Source organism: Apostichopus japonicus, chromosome 2 (genome assembly GCF_037975245.1).
Source record: "Apostichopus japonicus isolate 1M-3 chromosome 2, ASM3797524v1, whole genome shotgun sequence".
NCBI classification, from domain to species: domain Eukaryota; kingdom Metazoa; phylum Echinodermata; class Holothuroidea; order Aspidochirotida; family Stichopodidae; genus Apostichopus; species Apostichopus japonicus.
The window spans coordinates 18,723,667-18,751,553 of record NC_092562.1 but is presented as its reverse complement, the minus strand read 5'-3'; the positions used below and the strand labels follow the sequence as shown (position 1 = coordinate 18,751,553).

General features: G+C 38.2%; 1 protein-coding gene across 4 annotated transcripts in view; it reads left to right on the top strand.

Moving 5' to 3' along the window:
• The window catches only part of LOC139980999 (uncharacterized), a 37,535-nt gene extending 11,430 nt beyond the window's left edge, over positions 1 to 26,105 (top strand). For 2 of the 4 annotated variants that reach the window (XM_071993101.1, XM_071993091.1), the window contains exons 6-22: positions 333 to 401; positions 1,646 to 1,717; positions 3,095 to 3,166; positions 4,038 to 4,112; positions 5,459 to 5,548; positions 7,541 to 7,603; positions 9,144 to 9,221; positions 9,387 to 9,455; positions 13,240 to 13,383; positions 14,525 to 14,593; positions 15,189 to 15,263; positions 15,502 to 15,573; positions 18,290 to 18,349; positions 20,429 to 20,616; positions 20,928 to 22,531; positions 22,978 to 23,125; positions 23,980 to 26,105. In XM_071993101.1, the coding sequence (XP_071849202.1) occupies positions 333 to 401; positions 1,646 to 1,717; positions 3,095 to 3,166; positions 4,038 to 4,112; positions 5,459 to 5,548; positions 7,541 to 7,603; positions 9,144 to 9,221; positions 9,387 to 9,455; positions 13,240 to 13,383; positions 14,525 to 14,593; positions 15,189 to 15,263; positions 15,502 to 15,573; positions 18,290 to 18,349; positions 20,429 to 20,616; positions 20,928 to 22,531; positions 22,978 to 23,125; positions 23,980 to 24,056 (3,025 nt within the window). In that variant the 3' untranslated portion in view covers positions 24,057 to 26,105. The remainder of the gene's footprint in view (positions 1 to 332; positions 402 to 1,645; positions 1,718 to 3,094; positions 3,167 to 4,037; positions 4,113 to 5,458; positions 5,549 to 7,540; positions 7,604 to 9,143; positions 9,222 to 9,386; positions 9,456 to 13,239; positions 13,384 to 14,524; positions 14,594 to 15,188; positions 15,264 to 15,501; positions 15,574 to 18,289; positions 18,350 to 20,428; positions 20,617 to 20,927; positions 22,532 to 22,977; positions 23,126 to 23,979) is intronic. The other 2 variants (XM_071993117.1, XM_071993109.1) reach the window with 2 other exon arrangements.
• Positions 26,106 to 27,887: the final 1,782 nt, after the last annotated feature.

Here is a 27,887-nt window from a genome sequence, read left to right as displayed (position 1 = left end):
GGGTGGAGGTGGTTGGAAGGGAGGAGGGGGTCGGAAGGGTGAAAGGGAGGAGGGCGGCTGGAAGGGAGGAGGAGGAGATTGGAAGGGAGGAGGGGGTTGGAAGGGAGGAGTGGGGTAGGAAGGGAAGTTGTGTTTTCTATAAACCCACCAAATATTTAAGGTAATGATCTAGGCCACCCTTCATCCTAAATGTTACCCAAAAGAGAAAGTAATAAACGATACGAAAATATTTTCATATTTTTTCTTCCCTATGTGATCTCTGTGTAACAGGGTCCGTACTAAAACCGATAGTTTTTTTTTCAAATCCTTTTACTGTTTACTTACATGCGCAGGGATCTCAGAGACAATGCATTGCGTGATGTTGGCGAAATGTTTAAATGGAAGAGTGAATTAATACATCTGTGAGTTAGAAACAAATCATTATATATAATTGTGTCTTCGTCATATGCTATGAGACATTTTAATGATGATATGAAAGTTATTATACCACTGAAACTTTTATTTTTAAATGATACCTCGCTATTATAATTATTATTGTTATTGTTGTTAGTAATGTTGTTGTTGTTGTTATTTATTGTTGTTATTAATATTATTTCGATGACGATAATGATGATAACAATTAAGATTGCAGTTCAGGTTCAGCTTAACGTCACATAAAATACCAAATATTCCAGAGATTTAAAAGTTTAACCAGTATTTTCATCGGCACTCTCAAAGTGGTTGCTGGTTGCGCTTATATGTAAATATAATAGTCTTCATTGATAATTCTTGGCATAAAAGTGGATTAACAAATTCAACAGAAAAAGTTATGCAAAGTTCAAATGATATCAGCGTTTAGCACGCTAACATCTAAGGGAAGGGGAAGGGGAAGGGGAAAGGGAAGGGGGTCGATGAACTTACTTTGCACGAGGGAAACATCGGGAAATAATGCACGATAATCAGAACGAACTATTATACTCTCTTGTTAATTTATATTAAGTGTTTCACGGCACGAAATATCTTGTGAGATAGAAGATGTGGTTATTTGCGAATCATGATTTGCATGCTCTATTTTCGTAGTATAAGCCTGTCACTCCTAGTTTGTTAACACATGCCAATAACGGCATCATTTGTTTAGTATCATCACCCGATTCTCGTGGCTTTAAAACTGGTAAAGGTTACATGAATATACCCCGTGAATCAGTTAAAACTGATGTGTGTTATAACTTGTTAAAATGTGTTACATTAATGACCCGTTGCTACTGATAGGGACATACACACAGAAAAATACTAAACACACAATCATTATGCGGCATAATGATTGATCTGGACTGACCAGACTACTCTAAAGGTTTCGCCCATAATTTCGTCCACATTTTAACAGAATGTTGACATTTGACTGCAAAACAGCCTTTGAGTAAATGAATTTTTCCACTAACAGTAGCATCTGCTGACAGGTCTAACATGTGTTACGGTGTTATAACAAACTTCAGTATATACTGATGAACGGTTGTCTCCTATTCACAGTAAAAACTGATCAAGCCATATACATTGGTTAGGTATAATAATAATAATATAAACGATACCGTAACCCAAAGACGTTTTCTTCCACATAGTCTCGAGTATTGCTTACAGTTTCATCATTTCTTTTCGGTTTTCTTTTTAGTCAATTGAGCGGAAACCATATTCGTGAGCTTTCACCGGTAGCGTTCCAGGGTTGTTGGAAGCTTAGATACATGTGAGTGTTACCCCCTCCCCTCCCCCTCCCCTCCCCCTCCCCTCCCCCTTCGCTTGATCCATTGCTATACGTACATTAAGAGCTACTTTTCTGCCAAATTGTATTTAATATGAAGGTAGTTTTTCAAATTTCTTACGAGATCAATCCGATCTATAACTTGTACACATTGAAACCTATGTGATATATAAGATGATGTACTATAGTACAGTATATATAGTGATGAAATCAGTGGCGTAACAAGGACGTTACAAACTCCCGTTACTTGGGCCCTGTCGGGCCCGGTGTCATGGACCAAAAAATATGACAATCGATCGGTAGAACATAAGTTTTAAAGTCAGAATATTTCCTTTCATTCTATATTTTCTTAAATACTGTTCCGTACAGTTCTTATAAGTTCTTTCCCGATAACCTGCACCAAAAATTACATTTCAAACAAACCCTCAGGCTGTCCTCAACAGAGAAAGTATGAGAGTGGCATATATCTGGGGGTCTAGAGGTGTCAAATACAAAAGGAAAATGCTCGGTAAAGCAGAAGCATTGTTTTGGGGCGAAGTGGGGGGGGGGGAGAAGGGGGTGTTTTTGAAAACGTGGACCGTCTCTTGGAGCCAGGTAACGCCTTAGTGCGCCACCGGATGATGTACTAGGTCTCTATCTTCAAGACTTGGTTTTTATTTGTAGGCCGGCCTATATGTATTTCCATTGCAAATAAGAATTAATATCCCTCGTTTGCTATAACTGAGAGCTTTTGAGTTGAAATAGCAAATTAAATTTTCAGTAATTATTCAGTATTCAGTAATTAAACAAAAGAGTTGTTGTTATGGGATTGAACAATGAAAACACAATCAATTTCATCATTCCCTCAAGAAAAAACAAACGCCAAATCTTTTTAATAATTTTTTTTTTTTTATGAAATCCAAATTTCACCGAAATGGTTCATTCTATAGACTTACTAGGTAAACATGGAAATTAGACTTTGCCAAGAGTGAGGTTCATTCTTCAACCGACTAAACCGACAAAGTGACCCAAATCTATTGCAAACTTCGCATGCCAGAATTAAACTCTTTAAGTGCTAGATAGTTGAGTTTCGTGAGTACAGAGATAAAAAGGTTTGTCTGTAGACTGCAGTACGATCCCGTTGGAGTAAACAAATATTTATATATATATGATATTTCGTAACATGTGGTAGTGGGGTTGTTTTGTTATTTCTTTATTTATGAATAATTTCCTTATATTGTTTGCTTACACAAGTAAACTATTATATAGGAATATCAATTAATATTTTAGTCATACATTTCAATCTTAATATCTTTCTGTTTTTTTTCTTTCAATTAAAAAATGTTTTTTGTTAAATATTTTTTCGTTTCTCTCCTCCTGAAGATTTCTGACAGACAATTCAATAAGGGCAATACAAAATTCAACATTCAGTAACCTCTCTTCACTTTTAACTTTGTAAGTTATTTCTCGGCACACCATCATATTAGTTACTTTTAGTGTTTGTACACAGATATTGGTATACTGTATGTATACACCATGCACTAAATGTATATTCGATGGTCCTATCTTAAATTTTAGTTTTGCTATCCCCTTGTAGGGGAGGGAAGGAGGGGGGGGGCGGACTTAAATCTTCAAGTTTATTTCGGGGTTGTAACATTTGTATGGAATTCTTATCAAGCAGTCATAAAGATAGGTGGTCACCGCTGGTTCAAATCAATAAGGAGAGTTATATATATATATATATATGTATTTGTGTTAACTGCTCCCAGTTACCAATTTATGAACTATTTTAATCCAGCTTGGCCAAAGAAATTGTGCTAAATATAGTTTTAATGCTATGTTTAAGTTATATTGTAATTTCATTGGTATGTGTCCATGACTATCGGTTGGACTAATACGAGATATATATATATATATATATATGTATATATATGTATATATATATATATATATATATATATATATATATATATATATATATATGTATATATATATATATATATATATATATATATATATATAATAATTCCAAATTTCTTATATCTCTATTAAAGGTTTCTTATCTTACCCGGATTATGATTATTTGAACCGTATCTGTTTATTTATGGAGCCTCAGTTATTGCATCTTCCACCGAAGTAGAAAACATTAATATTCAATTTTACTTGTAAGCATATATACAGGCCTGTAAAGATGTTACCTACTGTACGCTACAATATAAGGTTATTTCATCTATTCTCATTCTCATTCTTGATATTAAATTAGAAAAGAAACACATATTTTATTTAATTAAGTTCTATCTTACTTTTCATTTGTTTTATATATTAGACATTTGGACAGTCAAGAGGGCTTGGAATCAATAGCTCCAAACTCTTTCGACGATTTATGCAGTCTTGAAGAGCTGTAAGTATATTAATCGTTATAATTCCTTTTATACATGTACAAGTGAGAAGTTGATGTCAGTATCATTAGGCGACGTTAAGAAACTTTGATCTAATATAAAGGATCCAACAAAATTCCTTGTCAGTAATAATAAAAGCTATTTCAATTCATTATGTACATGGATTAGATTTTAAAAAAAAAAACACATTATTTACTCAAATGTGTCATACATCAAATTGCTCCTCTGTTCACTGTTCTGGGGTCTTGAAGGAACCAAATGGATTAGGATGTTTTTCATCAACTGTTTGAGGAAGGTGTTCATAACAAGCATATCTTTATACAACATTGACTATCGTTCATAACATTGAGTTTGCTTTCCTGTTCTTACTCTACTAGAGGTATTTCATTGCGAATTGGATTCCAAAGTTTATGAAAACCACAAAACAAATTTATGAGTTTGCTTTAAGTTGACTTCTGTTACAAAACCTGTAAAAAGCTTTGAACTTCACAGGAATTCTTAAAAAACAATATGTCAATTTCAACAATCAAAGACTGGAGTTTTCGGTCAACGTCAGTTATTGCTTACTACGCACGTAATTTGTATTTGTAGGCATTCGTACCAGCGTTTTTTTTCTTCCATCTTTTAAGTAAAAGAAACGCCATCTTCATCTTCGGTGATAGCGCAAGAAGGGACTTATACAGAGTACGTGGTCTAACGCTAACACGCTGGTGTTCAAAATCAAGTTTAATGATTAACACCGACTGAGCGGCAACTGATCCGAAATGAACTGTGGCCCATTAATTGGGCTTGGCGCGATACTGAGTTTACCGACTCTTTTCTTCATCACAGTTTATTCTAACCCATAGAAGCTCTGCCATGCAAAGCGGCTGCGAACACCCTACGTTTACAGATTATACGAGATTGTACGTCTTTACGGGCGTATATAATCGCGTAGATAAAAGTAGAGTATACGGTAAGTCTATACGCGTAGTTATACGCGACCTGTATACTGCATTATGCTTATTACTTTCCACTCAATTATGAGTCAAATATATATATATATATATATATATATATATTTGACTCATAAATGAGTGGAAAGTAAGTTAAGCATAATGTATAACGTGTCGTGTCGGACTGAAAACTCGTTTTTTCGGACTGAAAACGTGTATTTTATTTTCGGACTGACACGTGTCGGACTGAAAACTCGTTTTTTTCGGACTAAAAACGTGTATTTTATTTTCGGACTTAAGACGTGTCGGACTGACAACGTGTACCCAGATATCATACATTCATAGTGGTCCATACACATTACTTGGATACAGAGAAAACGTATGCGTTCTTCCCTATTATTTGTATCACTTAGGAAAATTGGCGGGAGCGGAAGGAGCCAGGCAGGATTGGAAAGTATTCCCAGTGGACTCTTCCAAAAATGTGGACAAAACATACGTCGGTTGTGAGTATGAAACTTCCAGCAAAGGGGACAATACTGAGGCTAGAGGGGAGACGGTTAGAGGGTCTACTAAAGCTCCGGGACACATTTTTCACTGTTCTGGAGTTTCCAACTCACTAATATTTCAATTATATATTTATTCATTTGCCTTTGTCGTTTCATTTAACAATCAGTTCGAAGTATATCTCTTTCGAGATCCGGCTTTAGGAATCACAATTGATTTCGAGTTGGTTATGCATCGTGTTTAATCTCTCGAGTATAAGGCAAATATGTCACCAAAACAGAACTAGTATTGTAGTATTGTTCGATACAGGTGACAAAAGCCTCCAGTGGGATTACGACCTTCCTTACCGGTTTCGAACCTCAGGACATACAATCAGTGCCCATAGCCTAGTGGTTGGGGTGTCCGTGTACAAAGCGGGAGGCCCGGGTTCGAATCCCGGTGGAGGCTGGAACTTTTTTTACTGTTCTGAATTTTCCAACTCACTACATTTTCAATTATATATATATATATATATATATATATATATATATATATATATATATATATATATATATATATATATATATATATATCAGGGGGCGTATCCAGGATTTTCTAACCCGGGGGGCGCGAATTACTATCTAAGCGGAGCGCTACCATCGGTTGACGCGCAGCGTACAAGAAAATTTCTGGTTTTTATATCACCCAGATCACCGGAAATGGCACTTCTCGGGCTTGAAAATGACCAACCAGATGTACACTTTTTGCCTGAGAACCAAGTATTTCCTAATAATTTTTTTCCATCCATAACCTTTTTGAAGATTGTCACCAGTCACAAATCATGTTCGACCTCATCGCATGTCCTGTGGATCGTTGCTTTTGTAGGTGATTCTACGTCACGGCACACAATATCCGTCAGCCCCACTTTTCAAGGTTTTAAGCCCATTTTTTGTTCAGAATTTGAAAATTTACGTTTCTCGTGAATCAACTCACTTCCAAACATACCCAAAATGTTGCACAAAATTTCATCTATGGACAACCAATATAGAAACACCTCGTTCAACCCGGTCAAAATTGCACGAGTAGAGGGAAGTGTGATGAAGAATGTTGGTCCGAAATTTTCGAAAATTCAGACACAGTTAATTTATTGGTGTATAGAAATATTAAAACCTCTTATAACGGCTATTATAAAACTTCGTTGAAGGAAATGAAAAAATAGCAGATATTTCCGAAACCGAACACTACACACATAGGCGTAGGAGGCGGGTGGGGGGGGGAGGGGCTGCAGCCCCTTATTCGCCATTACTAATGTTAAAGAGAGTTTTGACATAGTTGGACCTCCATGCTTTTTCTCCATCTACATAAGACATTTTGTTGTCTACATTTAGCATCCCGCGGTATACTGCGCAACTTTCACGGACCTATACGGGACACGATGGCATGCGATGTAATAACCGATGCTCGCTTATATGATATTGACATTAACATGTTGAACGCGCGGTTATTTTTTCGGGCAAGTCGGACAATTTTGGGGCTGTTCATCCTGGAACGCCATTTTCATGCTCACTGATATGATGTGATATCAGCTGTTTGCTTAACAAAGTCGAACAGGCGCGTAGCGAAGAATTTGCCAAGGGAGGGGCGCAGCCTGTAGGCAAATTATCTAAGCGTAGCGCCACCAGAAGGCGCGAAGCGTACAATAAAATTTTTGCCGAAAAAGCCTCCCAGATCGCTGGAAATGGCACTACCCAGGACCATTTGTTGGCACGAAGCTAAGCAAATTTTGGCCGAAAATGCCTCCCAGATCGCTGGAAATGACACTTCCCATATATATATATATATATATATATATATATATATATATATATATATATATATATATATATATATATATATATATATATATATATATATATATATATATATATATATATATATATATATATATATATATATATTAATGTCCGTGTTTTGTTTTATTTAATGACGATTTAATTTAAAATACTTTATAGACAAATTGAGAATACACGATGGCGTGAAATTGAGAACGACTTTCTGGACGGAGTACGTGAAGTGTGAGTAAAACATTCGGAGAGACACCGTTATGTCAATTATTTCCTTCAAAAATGTGTTGTATATTGAGGTTGCTGTCTCCCGCGGCACAAATATACACATATTATAGATATATGTCCTTACGTTAATTGATAAAGTTCTCTTTTTGTGGAAAAATAAAAACCAAACATAGTTCAAATGTTCAATGTTATTGAAAGTTAGAAAAGACAGTCAAATGACAATGTGCTATTAAGAGAAACTCGGTTCAAAATAGAATTAGAATGCCCACACGCGAAGGACGCTCTTAATTTGCCAGTCCACCACAATGTAACTTTTTTGTATCTCAGTTCTACACATGCACAGTGTAATGGGGATGATATGATGTTGTAGTCTATCGATCATTTTTTATTTGCAAAATTGGTACTCTTATTGCTGCCCACCTCACACCCCTTGAGGTTCTGAATTGAAACTTGGTGGGTTAGTTTGACTTAATGGAGGAGGGTGGGGTGGTACCATAATACGGCATAATAACACAAACTTCTAAACACCTATTAACTTCAAACTCGGTGAGTGTGTGCGTGGGTTGTAGTGCCAGCTCGGTGACTTATGAAGTCATAGGGTAAAACGTTGGAGTTTAATCCCCCCCCCCCTCCACCCCAAAGAAATCAAACTTTGTTAAATTTGTAGGAAAAAGCCTTGTGCAAACTACTCCTTCAGCAAAAGGCCGATGGACTTCAAACTCGATCGGTATGTGCCTGGGCATAGGTTGTTGCAACTTTGCGACCAATGACGTCATACGGTCAAAGGTCGAATTAAATAAACAGCATTGTAGCCATTACCCTACTCCACAATAAACAATATGGACCAATCCACAAGTGCAGTAATTAATTGAAAACGCCAAGGATCACGTGATCAAAGGAATTGAAAGGTCAAACATGGCCAAATCCGAGTTAAAAAGCGTTTCGCAAACGACTCATTGAACAGGACTGATTGACTTCAAACCTATTGAGTATGTGGCTGGAGAATGGTTTTAGTGCCTGTAAGTTGACCAAGTCTTCATAGGGCCAAAGGTCAGGTGATCAAAGGAGGTAAAGGGCAAACTTGGCAAACTTGTGTACGGACCAAAACTGGGTATTCCGCTAGCCATTGTTGATTATACTTAAAAAAACATAATAGAACTTTAAAATTTAATAAAAAGGAAACTGTTCTATCGACAGCTAAGTAAATGTTAAAATAGGTGAAAGTGTTGTACCCATAAAGACGTTCTTTAATGATTGCATTTTATTGAATGAATTTTTCTCTATGCCTATATGGCCACATTGTTTTGGGATGAGATCCGCAATTCCATGGATTGCCTACTAGCTTTGAAAATAGTTTTAACATAAAATATGTAGAACAGCTATCGATATAGCCTGGATTCCTGTCATGGAACAGCTCCTCCAATATCGCATCCGTTTATTATTCCGTAGTGTTATACTTCGATTAATTAAAAACATGGTTATAATGACATTTTTTTCTGTAATAAATTAAAGCTTCTACATGGTATACGATATAATTTTACAGACAGCTGTATTTCTCCAGAAATCAACTTGAACGGATTGGGGAAAATGCTTTTGCCAAAATCACACTAATACTATGGCTGTAAGTATCATTTATACTTGACTCCTTGACAAATAATATATGCTCAATTACCTTTCCATGCATGTGCCACAGTATTCTCATCTGCGGTGGTGTATCTATATGCATGTACAAATAATGCGTCACTTTGTTTGTATGTTAACGCTTTGAAATACGTTCCAATTACAGAGAACTTGGGCAGAACAACCTGGAAAGTTTACCCCCAATGTTGTTTAGAAATACCAGCATTCGAGCAGCGTGAGTTAATTTAAACCACATGTATGCCACAATGTGTATATGTTCACCTGTGATGATGAATAATACATTTGTTGTATTATAACTTTTTATGTCAGACTTAAATCAACCGACCAATGAAAAATCCACTTTATTCTTCTCACACCATTGTACAGCAGTTGCTCATGCATAAAAAAGTACTAGAATCAACAGTTCAAAGGGACGGTGGTTGAAAATGTATCAAGTTGTGTCTCGATGCATTAGGGAACCGGGTGAGATTGTATCAAGTTGTGACTCCATGCATTAGGGGACTGCGGTTGAGAATGTGTCAAGTTGTGTCTCGATGTATTAGGGGACCGGGTGAGAATGTGTCAAATTGTGTCTCTATGCATTAGGGAACCGGGTGAGATTGTATCAAGTTGTGACTCCATGTATTAGGGGACTGCGGTTGAGAATGTGTCAAGTTGTGTCTCGATGTATTAGGGAACCGGGTGAGATTGTATCAAGTTGTGTCTCCATGTATTATGGGACTGTGGTTGAGAATGTGTCAAGTTGTGTCTCGATGTATTATGGGACAGTGGTTGAGAAGTATCAAGTTGTGTCTCTATGTATTAGGGGACTGCGGTTGAGAATGTGTCAAGTTGTGTCTCGATGTATTAGGGGACCGGGTGAGATTGTATCAAGTTGTGTCTCCGTGTATTATGGGACTGTGGTTGAGAATGTGTCAAGTTGTGTCTCGATGTATTAGGGGACCGGGTGAGAATGTATCAAGTTGTGTCTCTATGCATTAGGGAACCGGGTGAGATTGTATAAAGTTGTGACTCCGTGTATTATGGGACTGTGGTTGAGAATGTGTCAAGTTGTGTCTCGATGTATTAAGGAACCGGATGAGATTGTATCAAGTTGTGTCTCCGTGTATTATGGGACTGTGGTTGAGAATGTGTCAAGTTGTGTCTCGATGTATTATGGGACAGTGGTTGCGAATGTATCAAGTTGTGTCTCTATGTATTAGGGGACTGCGGTTGAGAATGTGTCAAGTTGTGTCTCGATTTATTAGGGAACCGGGTGAGATTGTATCAAGTTGTGTCTCGATGTATTAGGGGACTGTGGTTGAGAATGTGTCAAGTTGTGTCTCGATGTATTAGGGGACTGCTGTTGAGAATGTGTCAAGTTGTGTCTCGATTTATTAGGGAACCGGGTGAGATTGTTTCAAGTTGTGTCTCCATGTATTAGGGGACAGTGGTTGAGAATGCATCAAGTTGTGTCTTAGAAGACTTTGGTTGAGATTGTATCAAGTTGTGTCTCTATGTATAAGGGGACTGTGGTTGAGATTGTATCAAGTTGTGTCTCCATGTATTAGGGGACTGCGGTTGAGAATGAATCAAGTTGTGTCTCGATGTATTAGGGGACAGTGGTTTTGAATGTGCTAAGTTGTGTCTCGGTGTATTAGGGGACAGTGGTTGAGAATGCATCAAGTTGTGTCTCTGTTTATTAGGGGACTGCGGTTGAGATTGTATCAAGTTGTGTCTCTATGTATAAGGGGACTGTGGTTGAGAATGTGTCAAGTTGTGTCTCGATGTATTAGGGGACTGCTGTTGAGAATGTGTCAAGTTGTGTCTCGATTTATTAGGGAACCGGGTGAGATTGTATCAAGTTGTGTCTCGATGTATAAGGGGACTGTGGTTGAGAATGTGTCAAGTTGTGTCTCGATGTATTAGGGGACTGCTGTTGAGAATGTGTCAAGTTGTGTCTCGATTTATTAGGGAACCGGGTGAGATTGTATCAAGTTGTGTCTCCATGTATTAGGGGACAGTGGTTGAGAATGTGTCAAGTTGTGTCTCGGTGTATTAGGGGATTGGGGTGGAGAATGTATCAAGTTGTGTCTCGATGTATTATGGGACAGTGGTTGCGAATGTATCAAGTTGTGTCTCTATGTATTAGGGGACTGCGGTTGAGAATGTGTCAAGTTGTGTCTCGATTTATTAGGGAACCGGGTGAGATTGTATCAAGTTGTGTCTCGATGTATTAGGGGACTGTGGTTGAGAATGTGTCAAGTTGTGTCTCGATGTATTAGGGGACTGCTGTTGAGAATGTGTCGTTGTGTCTCGATTTATTAGGGAACCGGGTGAGATTGTATCAAGTTGTGTCTCCATGTATTAGGGGACAGTGGTTGAGAATGCATCAAGTTGTGTCTTAGAAGACTTTGGTTGAGATTGTATCAAGTTGTGTCTCTATGTATAAGGGGACTGTGGTTGAGATTGTATCAAGTTGTGTCTCCATGTATTAGGGGACTGTTGTTGAGAATGAATCAAGTTGTGTCTCGATGTATTAGGGGACAGTGGTTTTGAATGTGCTAAGTTGTGTCTCGGTGTATTAGGGGACAGTGGTTGAGAATGCATCAAGTTGTGTCTCTGTTTATTAGTGGACTGCGGTTGAGATTGTATCAAGTTGTGTCTCTATGTATAAGGGGACTGTGGTTGAGAATGTGTCAAGTTGTGTCTCGATGTATTAGGGGACTGCTGTTGAGAATGTGTCAAGTTGTGTCTCGATTTATTAGGGAACCGGGTGAGATTGTATCAAGTTGTGTCTCGATGTATAAGGGGACTGTGGTTGAGAATGTGTCAAGTTGTGTCTCGATGTATTAGGGGACTGCTGTTGAGAATGTGTCAAGTTGTGTCTCGATTTATTAGGGAACCAGGTGAGATTGTATCAAGTTGTGTCTCCATGTATTAGGGGACAGTGGTTGAGAATGTGTCAAGTTGTGTCTCGGTGTATTAGGGGATTGGGGTGGAGAATGTATCAAGTTGTGTCTCTATGTATTAGGGGACTCTGGTTGAGAATGTTTCAAGTTATGTCTCGATGTATTAGGAGACTTTGTTTGAGAATGTGTCAAGTTGTGTCTCGATGTATTAGGGGACTGCTGTTGAGAATGTGTCAAGTTGTGTCTCGATTTATTAGGGAACCGGGTGAGATTGTATCAAGTTGTGTCTCGATGTATAAGGGGACTGTGGTTGAGAATGTGTCAAGTTGTGTCTCGATGTATTAGGGGACTGCTGTTGAGAATGTGTCAAGTTGTGTCTCGATTTATTAGGGAACCGGGTGAGATTGTATCAAGTTGTGTCTCCATGTATTAGGGGACTGTGGTTGAGAATGTGTCAAGTTGTGTCTCGATGTATTAGGGGACCGGGTGAGATTGTATCAAGTTGTGTCTCGGTGTATTAGAAGACTTCGGTTGAGATTGTATCAAGTTGTGTCTCTGTTTATTAGGGGACAGTGGTTGAGAATGTATCAAGTTGTGTTTCCATGTATTAGGGGACAGTGATTGAGAATGTATCAATTTGTGTCTCGGTGTATTAGGGATCTGCGGTTGAGAATGTGTCAAGTTGTGTGTCTATGTATTAGGGGACTCGGGTTGAGAATGTGTCAAGTTGTGTCTCGATGTATTAGGGGACTGTTGTTGAGCAAGTATCAAGTTGTGTCTCTTTTTATTAGGGGACTGGGATTGAGAATGTATCAAGTTGTTTGGTTTTCGTGACCAGGCTCTATCTTGGGTGACTTTTCTTATTTTTAAAGAAAGGACCATTACTTATATATAGACAGAAAGGCTGACACTAACGTTTCGATTTTGAAAGCCTAATTATTGAAATACAATGGAGCTGGGATCGCAGGTTGAAGTTTGAGAAGGTTATTCTCGCTTCTTCAAACATCTGAGTTGTGTCTGTCAGGTTAATGGACGAACAGTGTATAAGTGTTCAGTGTACGTAGACTTAAAATAATTTCAATCAATCAATGTTCCTTTTGTTTACAGAGATTTAAGTGAAAACCTGCTGTATGAGATACCAGAAGATTTATTCAAGAATCAGACCCAGTTGGTTTCATTACTACTGCAACGGAACAAATTCAAGACGATATCTGCATCTGTATTTGCTGACCTGAACAATCTAATGGAATTGTAAATCAATTATTCGAGTTTTGAATTATCTCAAGAGTTTCCTATTAGTTGACATAATGTCGCTTTCGACTATTTGGGGCGAGGGTGGGTGGGTGAGGGAGGGGGGGGGGGGGGTGGGGGATTCCGCCTGGGTACCAGTCAAGGGTGGGAGTGGATGCTATGCCACATTTGATCTTATATCAGATCAAAGCTTTGCCAAAGATAGGACCATTTTGCATCTAAGCAGCCTTACATTAACAACAATTTCTCTAAGGGAAGGGAGACGCTCCTCCCCCCAAAGACTCCTCCACCAGGACAGAAGGCCCTGCACGAGGTGACAAAGAAAAGAGCCGCCTCAGGTGCCAATTATTCTAGGCACACCACCATTTTTATTATGGTTGCGTGTCCGCCATATAGAAGATCCTACTAGCCACCCTTGCCGCGTTTTTAAAACTGTAACTGTAACAATGTTTTCACAAAAGTGACACGGCTTATATGCACACAGTATTTGTTGTTGTCAGTGGCGTAGGAAGGTACTTTTGAGTGGGGGACTGAAGACTTATGGCCGACCTGGGGGAGGGGTCTAAGGGGAGGGGTCCCCCTCCCCTTTGTAATTTTTTGCATTTCCAGGTAGCCTCAAATGCAATTTGGTGCAATATAGCACACTTCAACACCGACTCCATTTTGTAAACTTAATTTTGTATTTTCACCTGGCCTTAGATGCAATTTGGTGCTCCAAATGAAAGTTTTGATCTCATTTGGAAATGAAAAAGGGGTTTTCTGACTTGCGAAGCGGGGGGGGGGGGGCGGAATGATACTTCCGCCCCTCCACATTTTTCACTGGGGGGCTGGCGCCCCCAGCCCCCCGGTTCCTACGCCCTTGGTTGTTGTTGTAATATTCTATACGTCGTTGGGGGGGGTGGGTATGGGTGAGTTCTCTTGATACTTTGCTTCGGGCGCTGAAACCTGGAATATATATGGTTGCGGCCAGGCTGGTGGGAGGGGTGGGGGGGGGGGCTGGTGGCGTTTTCTTATTTCAGTGTTTTTCAAGGAAAAGAGTATCATTCCCATATGCCAACCTCGCCTGATTTTTATTCTTAAGCTTGAGGAAGTGATATATGAAGCAATTTATTTAGCGCTTATTTCTTCTTTATGATGTTAGGACTCTCTTTCATGGAGAATTGGAGGAAATTGAAGACGGTGCGTTTCGCAACACACAACTTAAAATCCTGTAAGTGTCTTATAATTTTACATTGACAAAGGTATCCCTGCTGTCCATGTAGATCAAGATGATAGCAACTACTAGCCTCCTAATTTGGAACATGGTGTGTGCGTGTGTATACTGGTGTATGTGGGTGTATGTATTTGTGTGTCGGGAAGGAATGAGGGGGTGGGAGGAGGAGTAGAGACATACTCCTGACCTCTGTTCCTTTTATCGTATAATTGTTCGTCGATTCTATTACGTAACAGATCAGGATGGAAAATGATGCCCATCATTGCGGAGAGCTTTTTCATTTTTTTTTTCATTTTTCAAGGATCATGTAGGTCACTACGTTTTCCAACCACTTTGACGGATTTCGTGTCAAATATTGATATTTTTATCCCTTTAATTGTTCCATTTCACAAAGTAAATAAAGATAAAGAACATAAAATGGCAAGGTGAAACGAATTGTCACGTGACTAGGATGCCTTCTAACGGTTATCTGCTGCCCTCCTTTTTACCACTTTACTGCTGGAATTGACGTTGAGTTAGGAAACATCATCAACATAAAACTCGCCCTAGTATAAAAAAAATATATATAAATAAATATTTTGCTATGTTCCAGATACCTTTTTGGAAATCGGTTGAAGGCTATTGAAGGAGGTATATTTGCAACATCTAACGGATCCCTAAATAACATGTAAGTAAAAGAATCATCAAGGGATATACAATGCCGAATGAATAATATTCAAAACATTTTCCTTAAACATTAAACTATATTTATTGATAGAAGAATGAACACGATTCTGATGGTTCTTCCGAAAAAAAAGTTGGATTTTAGTTATGAAGCCAATGAGAAATATATAATTCTATAATTTTATAACTTTGTTTAATTGTGTGTTAACGTTGTATTGATTTCTACATTCTACTTTTCACAGTCACATTTATTTAAATCCTATTGAAAACATCACCGATGAAACTCTCCAACCCCTAACGAAAAATGCGACAATGTAAGTATAAATTACAATTGCAAATTTTATGTATATATATATATATATATATATATATATATATATATATATATATATATATATATATATATATATATATATATATACATCAGGCGCGTATCCAGGATTTTCAAACCCGGGGGGCGCGAATTACTATCTAAGCGGAGCGCCACCATCGGTTGGCGCGCAGCGTACAAGAAAATTTCTTATTTTGATACCCCCCAGATCACCGGAAACGGCACTTCTCGGGCTTGAAATGACCAACCAGATGTACACTTTTTGCCTGAGAACCAAGTATTTCCTAATAGTTTTTTTTCCATCCATAACCTTTTTGAAGATTGTGAACCCGGCACACATCATGTTCGACCTGATCGCATCTCCTGTGGGTCTTTGCTTTTGTAGGTGATTCTACGTCACGGCCCACAATACCCGTCAGCACCACTTTTCAAGGTTTTAAGTCCCATATTTGTTCCGAATTTGAAAATTCACATTTCTGGTGAATAAACTCACTTGAAAACATACCCATAATGTTGTACAAAATTTCATCTATGGACAACCAATATAGAAAAACTTCTTTGAACCCCTAACAGACTGGTCAAAATTGCACGAGTAGAGGGAAGTGTGATGCAGAATGTTGGTCCGAAATTTTCTAAAATTCCGACACAGTTAATTTATTGGTGTAGAAATATTAAAACCTGTTATAACGGCTATTATAAAACTTGGTTGAAGGAAATGAAAAAATAGCAGATATTTCCTTCAACCGAACACTATACACATAGGCGTAGGAGGCGCGGCGGAAGTGGCGGAGCTAGGGGTATTGGTCAGGAGGAGCGAGAATGGTCTGTAGGGGCGCTTTCAACACTATCTAAGCGGAGCGCCACCACTGGTTGGCGCGTAGCGTACAGAAAATTTTTGAGTAAAGATACTCCCTAGATCGCCGGAAATGACCTTTTCCGGGCCTGGCTAATTTGCAGATAAACGAAGAATAAATAGGTGTCATCTCCAAATTACAGCAACAAAATGTGAGAAATGTCAATAAGTAGATGAGAGCGCAATAAAAAAGTCAATAATCTAGAATAAGTAAAAAGTGGTAAAGAGAGCTGAAAAACGCGCCAGCAGTCCATTTGAGTCCGTCAGGGGGGGGGGGCATGCGCCCCCCTGACCGTATGGACGCTCCGCCACTGCGCGGCGGGGGTGCAGCCCCTAATTCGCCATTACTAATGTAAAAGAGAGTTTTGACATAATTGGACCTCCATGCTTTTTATACATCTACATGAGACATGTCGTTGTTTACATTAGCATCCCGCGGTATACTGCGCAATTTGAACGGACCGTACGGTACATGATGGCATGCGATGTATTAACCGATGGTTGCTTATATGATATTGACATTAACACGTTGAACGCGCGCTTCTTGCGCGAAAATTTTGGGGTATTTTTTCAGGCAAGTCGGACAGTTTTGAGGCTTTTCATCCTGGAACGCCATTTTCATGCTCACTGATGTGATGTGATATCTGCTGTTTGCGTCACAAATTCGAACAGGCGCGTAGCGAGGAATTTGCCAAGGGAGGGCGAAGCCTGTAGGCAAATTATCTCAGCGTAGTGCCACCATAGCTTGGCGCGAAGCGTACAAGCAAATTTTTGCCGAAAATGTCTCCCAGAACGCTGGAAATGACACTTCCCAGGCCTTGTAAGTTGCATCTAAGCACTCTCTATTTTGAAATTACTTAGTGATATCATTTAAAACAATGTTGAATGGGGGGGGGGGCGGGCGGTCACCCCCATCCCAAAAATCGTCATGTTCCCCAACGACACGATCGAGTTCGAGACCAGCCACAGTTGGTTTGATAGCACAATTCTTCTTCTTCGCGTTATGATAGACCATATATAGTATATATATATAGATCATTAGTGAGAGAGGAAAATGGAAACGTCGAAAAATGGAGTTGTCGGTGTAAGGGGTAGGGTGAGTCAAACTTTTACGAAATCATTGATCCGTCACTGGCTACCCTTCAGCGCTGTAATGATGTCACTGTTCCTCTTTCTCTTCCCGGTGTCTTCGCGTTTTTCTTTTACTCCCTCTTTTTCTCCTTTTTCTCTCTTTCTTCTTTTTCTTTTCTCTTCCTTCCTCTCCTCCTCTTCTTTTTTCCCCTCTTTTTTCCTTTTTTCTTCTTTATTTTCTCTCCTCTTTTTCTTACCCGGGGGGCGCGCGCCCCCAACGCCCCCCCCTGGATACGCACCTGTACATATATATATATATATATATATACATATATATATACAGTATATACATTATTGAGATGAAATTTTCAAACAGTGCGGAATATGTCTTTCCAGATATTAGATTGTCTGCAACTGGAATATATATATATATATATATATATATATATATATATATATATATATATATATATATATATATATATATATATATATATATATATATATATATATATATATATATATATATATATATATATATATATATATATATATATATATATATATATATGAAACAGAACTTAGCTTTGTTCGCTACAGATGGCAGGTCCCTACAGGTTTCGAACATCTGAACGTACAAACAGCGTCCATAGCATACTGATTAGGGTGTCCGCATGTAAAGCGCAAGGCCGGGTTCGAATCCCAGTGGGAGGCTGGAAGTTTTTTCACTACTATAATTTCAATTACGAACATATGTATATATATCCATTTGCAGATACACATCCTGTGGTCATCTGGTCACGATCCCGACTTTGACAAGAAGGGATGTACAGTTGTAAGTGCCGTAAGATGTTATTGTTATTTTTTGTAAAAGAGCAAGGGTTATACCCATATTTCTACAAACAGTGTATGGAGCGTGTCCACGATAACTGTGCATGGAACGTGTCCACTCTTACAGTGTATGGAGCGAGTCCACGCTAACAGGGTATGGAGCGTGGACACGCTAACAGTGTATGGATTGTGGACACGCTAACTGTGCATTGAGCGTGTCCACTCTTAGTGTATGGAGCGTGTCCACGCTAACAGTGTATGGAGCGTGGACACGCTAACGTGAGTTGAATCATTTTTAGCTCATACCAGCATGCTGGTGTGAGCTATTGTTACAGTGCGGCGTCTATCACTCTATCATTCTATCACTCTATCACTCTATCCGTCAACAATTGGTAAAACCGCTCCCACTCGCACAGTGTTTGATGGAATTTCATGAAACTTGGACACAAGGACCATTGGGTATAGGGCCATCAGAGATGGTCCGAAATTTGGGGTCAAAGGTCACTTGTGGGCCGTAATGGGCCATTTTGTGGAAATACGCAAAATGCTTCTTCTCCTACAGATTCCATGGTACAATGTTGAGGGTTTGTCACGTTAGTGCTATGGAAGTTTTACCTTCAGGGTGTTCATGAATTTGAGATCAAAGATCAACTAGGGGTCTTTTGTGGCCCGGGTCGCGGCCCTATATTTTCAAATTGCTCCTGTTCGTACAGTGTATGGCCAGTTATAATGAAACTTGGTCACAACGTTCCTCGGGATGAGAGTTACGAGGGGTGTTCGGAAAATTGAGGTCAAATGTCATTTAGGGGGTCATCTGGGGTCATTCTTTGTAATATTTTCAAGTATCTCAATCTCCTCAAGATTTTGATGGATCATATTCAAAGTTGAACTGATGATTGTTGGATTGTGTATGAATAAGGTGATGCCTAATAATTTTTGGTCAAAAGTTAATTAATTACAATTAATCCCCATTGTTTAAAAAAATCTGAGCCTTCACCTTTTGCCAAAGCTCCTTTAATTTGTCTCCCAGTCTCTGCAGTGTTTGTTTACATTTGTGGTTAAGCTCTGCAGAGGCTGTTAGTGGAATTAAAGCAGGACTGGGAGTTGTTATTAACTGTTGAACTGTAAGCATGAGAGCCCTCTAACCAATCAGCACTTGCCGATTCTTAAAAGTCTTTGAGCCTGGGGTATGTAGGCAGCCAGCCAAAATTTTGGCAAGGAGTGCTTCAGGTCTGCTCAGGTAGAGGGGAGAAAGTTTAATAGGGTAGGTCAGTGGTATTGTTTGAGAGGGTGGGTAAAATAGGATTTAAAGGGGGAAAATAGGAATTATAGCCAGTGGTGTGGCCAGGATTCTGCTAACGGAGGGGGGGGGGGGTTATCCCTCATGGGCCCAAAATTGGTGGAATCTGAAAAATGGCCTTTTGATGGGCCATAAAGTTTTCTGGACCCTACATTTTTAAGCTCGAAAAGGTATGAGCTTCTGCACCATTGGTGCTCTAGTCTTTTATTCACACCCCTACTCTAATTTCAAGTAGAGTCAATTCGATTATTTCATCATTGTAGATGCTACTATTAACTTTTCTTTTTCTATTCTTAAGTTTTTCTTTCTTTTTTTTTCTTCTTGGGGAGTCTCCTACTTTGTTAAGCCTTACAGGCTTTATAGGAGACTTCCCGTCACACTGTAAATTGTGATGAAACAAATAAATATACAAATTATCATTCAGATTATTCATAGCTCTTATTATAAGTAACTATAAAAAAAAATTCAATGCCATATATTCGTTGTGAGAGTTGTGCATGTGAACATTGTCGCAAGATGAAAAATGTTATTGAACTATTGAAGTGCCCATGTTTTTGGATATTACTCTGGTAGCGCGAAACAGATAGATCAGAGATATAACTCAATATGTTTATCATGACATACACACATTTCGCGTCCCACATGTTGGTCAAGTCATAACGATATCGCAGCTATGAATCTGTTAATATTGTTTCATAGTCACATAGACAACGAACAAGTCTCGTTTCATCGCGTAGTTTATCTTCAACATCATGACATACGGAATCGTGTTTTCCTTCTTAGGAGATGTGTACCAGATTCGTACGTTGGGACCTTTCCAACTTCGCCGTATTTCGCAGATGCATTCCGTAAGGACGGCTTCGAATGTTATCCAGCGAGTGGACATCAATTTGCCGGATGGCTATGCCAGCCATGTCCAGTTGGAACTTATGGCAACAGAAAGGATCGCGGTTGTCTAAAATGTCCGGCAGGTAAAAAAAAAATCGTTTATATCTTGCAAAATTAACAATGACATTCTACATGCATTACCATCTTACTTTTCATGGGCAAGATGTAACCTATTTTGTAGGTGCACATTACTATAAATCGACCATTTACCTATATTATTTTCATTCTCCAACAACACACGGTAATGACTAGGGCATCACTGTCATTATCTTCATTGCCGACCTATTTGGTAGACACAATTTATGACTGTTTAACATTCAATATGATTATGATGTTTGTTTTATATGGTGTTTTTTTGTCTTGTAACAGTTTAGCCATTGTCTATTCATTCTAGGTGGATTTTATCAGGACATTCCAGGGACCGCTCCTAGGTATTCAAGCTCGTCTAGCTGTAAACGTTGCACCAATGGTACTTACGTGCCGTACGAAGGGGGCAAGTCCCACAGTGATTGTATAGTCTGTCCAAGCGGAACCAATCAAAGCTTTCACGCAGGCTTTAGAGCTTGTTATTGCGCGGACGGTTACTACCGAACCGACCGTTTTGGCCCATGTAGTCTATGTACTGATGAAGGGATCTCATGCAGTAATGACATTCCCTCAATTAAAAACGGTTACGCACGGAATTTCACAATCCTGCTTTCCGCAAACGAGAAACAATTTGGATTAGTTTGCGAGAATTTAAAGAAAGACACTATTGAAGCAAGCCAATCGAAAATAAATTACAATGGTTTTGCTATGCCGAAAGCTAATAAATGTCCTCGGTATGAAAGTTGCCTAACCAAGGATGGGTTGGAAACGCACTGTGCACCCGGTTATGAAGACTGGCTATGTACGGCATGTAGCACCACCTTTTATCCCGTATTTGATCAATGTTTCAAGTGTCCATCGAACCCTTTGCGGGGCTTTCTACTGGAATGTGCTTTCTTGGTAGGCATTGTCTTGTCGCTTGGACTCTTTGCGTCTCGACGATATAAGCTATCTTCCAATGAATTTTTCGACGTTTTAATAGCGCAGGGGAAAATCTTTCTTGGGTTTTATCAAGTGATGGGAGGTCTGTTTTCAGCTCTAGATGATGTGCATTGGCCCTTTTCGACGGCATTCAGTACATTTCTCCATTTGGTCGAACTAAATATCTTTCAAATCTTTGCCAAACCTCAGTATTGCGTCTTCAATTTGAAAATGGATCCCTATTTCAAGTTCACATTTGGCTTTGCAGTTGCAATATCCACTATATTGTTCTTCCTTGGTCTTCACTATATGTCAGTCATCTATTACCTCTGGAAAGACAAAACCACACGCATCTCGCGAATTACGGAAGCTGATACCAAAGTTCTTCAGAAGATTAAGGAGTGGTGCTCCCTTGCGACATTTTTAGTTTTGTTTGCGCTGTATCCATCACTTTGTTCAGTTACTTTTGAAATCGCTCCGTGGGCCTGTGAGTCATTTAACTTGTCCATAGACAACAACGCGACGGCTGAATTCGTTAGGTCTGACCTAAGATTCCGGTGTGATGATGATGATCTTAATTCCAATCATAACATTTTCAACAAAGTTTTCTATGTTGGATTCGCATGTATAGTTGCCTTTCCTCTCATAACAGTCGTGCTGCTGAAAAGGAATTTAAAGACTCATGAATTATCCTGTAACGAAACCACTCCTCTACTCTCTACTGAAATCGACAACAATAAACCAACAGAAATGACTTCTCATTATCCGAGATGGTGTCAATTCTTAACGAAAAACTACAAAGCAAAATTTTGGTATTGGGAAATGTTGGAAATCTTTCGAAAAATGATTCAAATCTGTTTCATAACGATCTTTGGAGCCGAAAGCGGAGTATGCTTTGCCATAACTATTATCATATCGATATGTTTTGCTATTGCTCACACTGCTAGTAAGCCAATGCAAGAGCACCTCAAAGTCGAACACTGGTTACAGGTAAGAGAATGACCAAACTTTCGCTCATATTTATATAAAGGAGACAATATAAAACGGTAACCAGCAATTAAGGAGACACTCAACATTTAAAAACAAATGACACATTCCTCAAAATGCAGTTAACAAGTTCGTGTCTCTTGATGATATGTAGGATGAAGAAAAAAACATAACTTTTTGCTTATTGAATCTATACTTAATCTATACTTTAATCTATTTCTTACGTTAAACGAAGTAACTGTTTTTATATACGCCATTTTGATTTTTAAAAGACGCCTTTTTTATTATTATGATAATTGATGAAACTTTTCATTTCTTAATATGCATTAACTAAAATACTGTTTGTATTGTATTCCTTTTGTGGAGGTATGGGTCTAAAAGACTTCACTCATCACTCCTTAACATGCAGCAGTATGTGTGGAAATGAAAACCATTCCTTTTCTTTGCAGGTGTTTTCCCTGATCGCTATTTCGTTTAATTTGGTCATTTTCTTCGGCCTCTCATACGATGAGAATATAACGACAGACGCCACTACTAAAACAATCCTAATACTGATGCTCTACGCACTAAATGCATTCTTAATCACTGTGATATTAGGTGAGCAATACTCCTTTAATTTGCATGATTCCATGCACTCTTCATTCATGATTATGCGAAGACAATGACAGAAGTCAGTAACAAAAGATTACTAATAATAATATACGTTACATATCAATAACTGTTAAACTGAATAAAACTTGATATTACTGAAGAAAAAGACAACGTATAACTTCATTATTGTTGACAGAACTTGTCGATTTCGATCGCTTTTGAAGCAATGAGGCTTAGCAATCGCGAGGTTCCAGGTTCGATCCCCGGCCGGGTCATAGTTAGATTGGTTTCTCAACCCAAAAGCAATCTACAGTTCTCCCATTTGAAATGACTTTCTAAATTGAAAAGATTGCAAATTTGAGTTAAAATGTTGAATTGGAAACCACCCGACGTGTAAGTTGTAATCCATAAGCCCCTTCCGTATTTCTCCCACATTTATGATTATTATTACGATTATGATTATGATTATGAGTATGATAATGATTATAAGAATTTTAATGATTATTGTGATTATTTTGATTGCTGTGATTATGATTATGAGGATGATGTTATTGATGATGATGATGATGATGATGATGATGATGATGATGATGATGATGATGATGATGATGATGATGATGATGATGATGATGATGATGATGATGATGATAATTATTATTATTATTATTATGATTATGATTATTATTATATTCTCTAAACGAAAATGTTCAAGGTTGTTCATTACAGAAACGATGATTAGATTTGCATCAACAACTCTTCAACAACATGTTTAACTTACAGTTTATTATGTACTATTATACGTAAGTTTTCGTCATAAAAGTTATCCAATATATATACTCTCTTCTTCTATTTTTTTCTAGTACATTTCCTCATATCCTTGTACGGAATCCTCCGTAAAGTCCTAAAGATGTTACATTTGACGTGTTTCGGTGCTTAAGATAGACGGATGGTTTACCGTATGACTAGCATGTCGAGTGCAAAGTGGAGTTAAATTCTCAGCTATTGATACAGTTTTAACGGCGACGATGTCTAAGGTGCTAAGTTGGCTTTACAAAAGCGACAAAAACAGGCTTCTTTATCATTCTTACCGGACATTTTTATGCAGCGAATTAACATCAATAGTCTTTCTCATAAAGGGCAGATCCAATTTCTACTTGTTAAACTAAAAACTGTCTCAGACATGAACTATAACTTTATGGTCATTTCAAGAATTGTGTTCTCCTTCATTTAACAAATTTGCCTCCCGTTACAGACCGCCGAACGTTTAAACGAACATTATTATACGTTGTTCTCTAAATTGATAATTGTTGTATGCTATCATTCAGCTCTTGTTTACTTAGAGAGGGTTTTGTGTATGAGTAAGTTGTTGTTATCCAATATGAACCATTTCATTCTAATTTGTACTATAGTTACAAATAGCAAAAAAAGAAAAGAAAAAAAAGGAAAGCATATTGGGCCTAGTTAACTTTCGCTTCCTTTGTTTGTTTCTAACTATAATGTGCATCCTTCGCTTTCGTTGACTTGAAATTGAATGGTATATATTATACAACACCTAATAATATTCCGGCCATTTGATTGGTCAATTGCTCGTCGATTGCATGCAAAATCCGCTCTATTGCACTCTATGAAATAGAACCATGTGTTATACTTTTTTGATAGCACTTTTTTTCAATGGTAAGAGAGCAGAGAAACCTGTCTGTTCAAAACAATCTGTTGCATGAGTGCATTTTACATTCAATTACATCCAAATTTGAAGGTGTTGTTTAAAACAAATAATGAATGGTTTCCATTCGTGCAATAGTGCAAATATTTCATTCGTTGAAAGATGTAAGTTGTTCCATTTAACACGGCTGCGCCTCGTTGAATGGAACATTCCATCTTTCAACTCGTGAAATATTTGCACTATTGCACTCATAACCATTTATTATTTGTATAATATCGTTTGGTTGCATTGTTTTATATTTGTACCATATTTCATGTTTTGGTATATATTGTCTCTTACATATATTTATGGCACGTTGGTTAAAATATCATTATTGTTCTTTACAGTTAAGGTTCAGAAAGTCTAACATGTATACGTACTTACCAAACGGTTCATCGCCTGAATGGTATTCGATAGTAATCATTTAGATGGTATAAAGCTTCGATGTGGCGAAGGGATTCTGAAGCAGGACGGTGAACTTGAAGGTCGTGTCGCTAAACTGGTACCCATAGAGCCTCTGTTAGTACTAAGCACGTGGCTCGCGGCCTTCGGATCACAATAAATACATGCTGGTGTCGTCACCGTTGAATCAAAAGTTGAGAGATATAATAAAATAAGATATTAGTTACTTACTAGCGATTCGATCGGCTGCCGATTAAGTTGCCACGGTAACGAACAGCAGTGGACCACACTCGGATCAGTTGTGAAGCCGATGATAACTCAGCAACAGCTCTAAATTTAAAGAGCGAAAAATATAGTACAAAGCTTTTAACCCTAAGTGTGGTTTGAACTCTGTTCTAGCCAACACCTAGGCTGTTGTCAAGTTTATAATTTCCAAAGAAGTCTTACGTTGATCAATTACCTATATGATATTGTATTACATTTATTAATATTATATGAAGCAAAGGTGTATGAATGTACTGCCGAATGGGGATGCAATGTCTGACTATTATCGGCAGAGGTCTTACGACCACCAGAGAGCAGAGTGAGAGTCTTTATGGGTTTTCACGCTACATCATTTGGAAATTTAGCAACCATATTGTTAATATGTGAGGTTTATTCTTCTATTTTCATAATTATATAAAGTTTTTATTTCTTACTAATCAAGTAAACGTTACTAACTGTAATGTGTAATTAAACTTGTGACATGTTTGCGCCCTTGCTATAGTTTTATGCCAAAACGGTTATATATATGTTTATTTTCTTGTTAATTTTAAGAAAAGGGTAGCTTCTGTATAAAAGACAAACGTTTAAACACAATAACAAGATTGACTCAAACTTCAATTACCTCTATATAACTATTTCGATAACGTTCTCTTAACAAAATTAAGTTTAACCATTTGTATTTGTGGAGTCTATGTATAAAACGGCTTATTATTCTCATGCAAAGAAAGGATGAGCTGGCAAGTTAAAACCAGTACTATACCAGTCACTATACCAGTCACTATACCAGTCACTATACCAGTCACTATACCAGTTACTATACCAGTCACTATACTAGTCACTATACCAGTCACTATACCAGTTACTATACCAGTCACTATAGTTACTATACTAGTAACTATAACAGTCACTATACTAGTCACTATACCAGTCACTATACCAGTCACTATACCAGTCACTATACTAGTCACTATACCAGTCACTATACCAGTCACTATACCAGTTACTATACCAGTCACTATACTAGTCACTATACCAGTCACTATACCAGTTACTATACCAGTCACTATAGTTACTATACCAGTAACTATACCAGTCACTATACCAGTCACTATACCAGTCACTATACCAGTCACTATACCAGTTACTATACCAGTCACTATACTAGTCACTATACCAGTCACTATACCAGTTACTATACCAGTCACTATAGTTACTATACTAGTCACTATACCAGTCACTATACTAGTCACTATACCAGTCACTATACCAGTCACTATACCAGTTACTATACCAGTCACTATACTAGTCACTATACCAGTCACTATACCAGTTACTATACCAGTCACTATAGTTACTATACTAGTCACTATACCAGTCACTCTACTAGTCACTATGCCAGTCACTATACTATAGTCACTATACCAGTCACAATACCAGTCACTATACCAGTCACTATACCCGACACTATACCAGTTACTATACCAGTCACTGTACCAGTCACTGTACTAGTCACTTTACTAGTAACTACACCAGTCACTATACCAGTCACTATACTAGTCACTTTACTATTAACTACACCAGTCACTATACCCGACACTATATCAGTCACTATACCAGTCACTGTACCAGTCCCTATACCAGTCACACTACCAGTCACTACACTAGTCACTATACCAGTCACTCTACTAGTCACTATGCCAGTCACTATACTATAGTCACTATACCAGTCACAATACCAGTCACTATACCAGTCACTATACCCGACACTATACCAGTTACTATACCAGTCACTGTACCAGTCACTGTACTAGTCACTTTACTAGTAACTACACCAGTCACTATACCAGTCACTATACTAGTCACTTTACTATTAACTACACCAGTCACTATACCCGACACTATATCAGTCACTATACCAGTCACTGTACCAGTCCCTATACCAGTCACACTACCAGTCACTACACTAGTCACTATACCAGTCACTATACTGGTCACTATACCAGTCACTATACCGGTCACTATACCAGTCACTATACCAGTCACTATACCAGTCACTATACTAGTTACTAGTATAGTCACTATACCAGTCACTATACTAGTAACTATACCAGTCACTATACCAGTAACTATACTAGTCACTATACCAGTCACTATACCAGTTACTATACCAGTCACTATACCAGTCACTATACCAGTCACTATACCAGTCACTATACCAGTCACTATACCAGTCACTATACCAGTCACTATACCACTCACTGTACCAGTCACTATACCAGTTACTATACTAGTAACTATACCAGTCACTATACTAGTCACTGTACCAGTCACTATACCAGTCACTCTACTAGTCACTATGCCAGTCACTATACTATAGTCACTATACCAGTCACAATACCA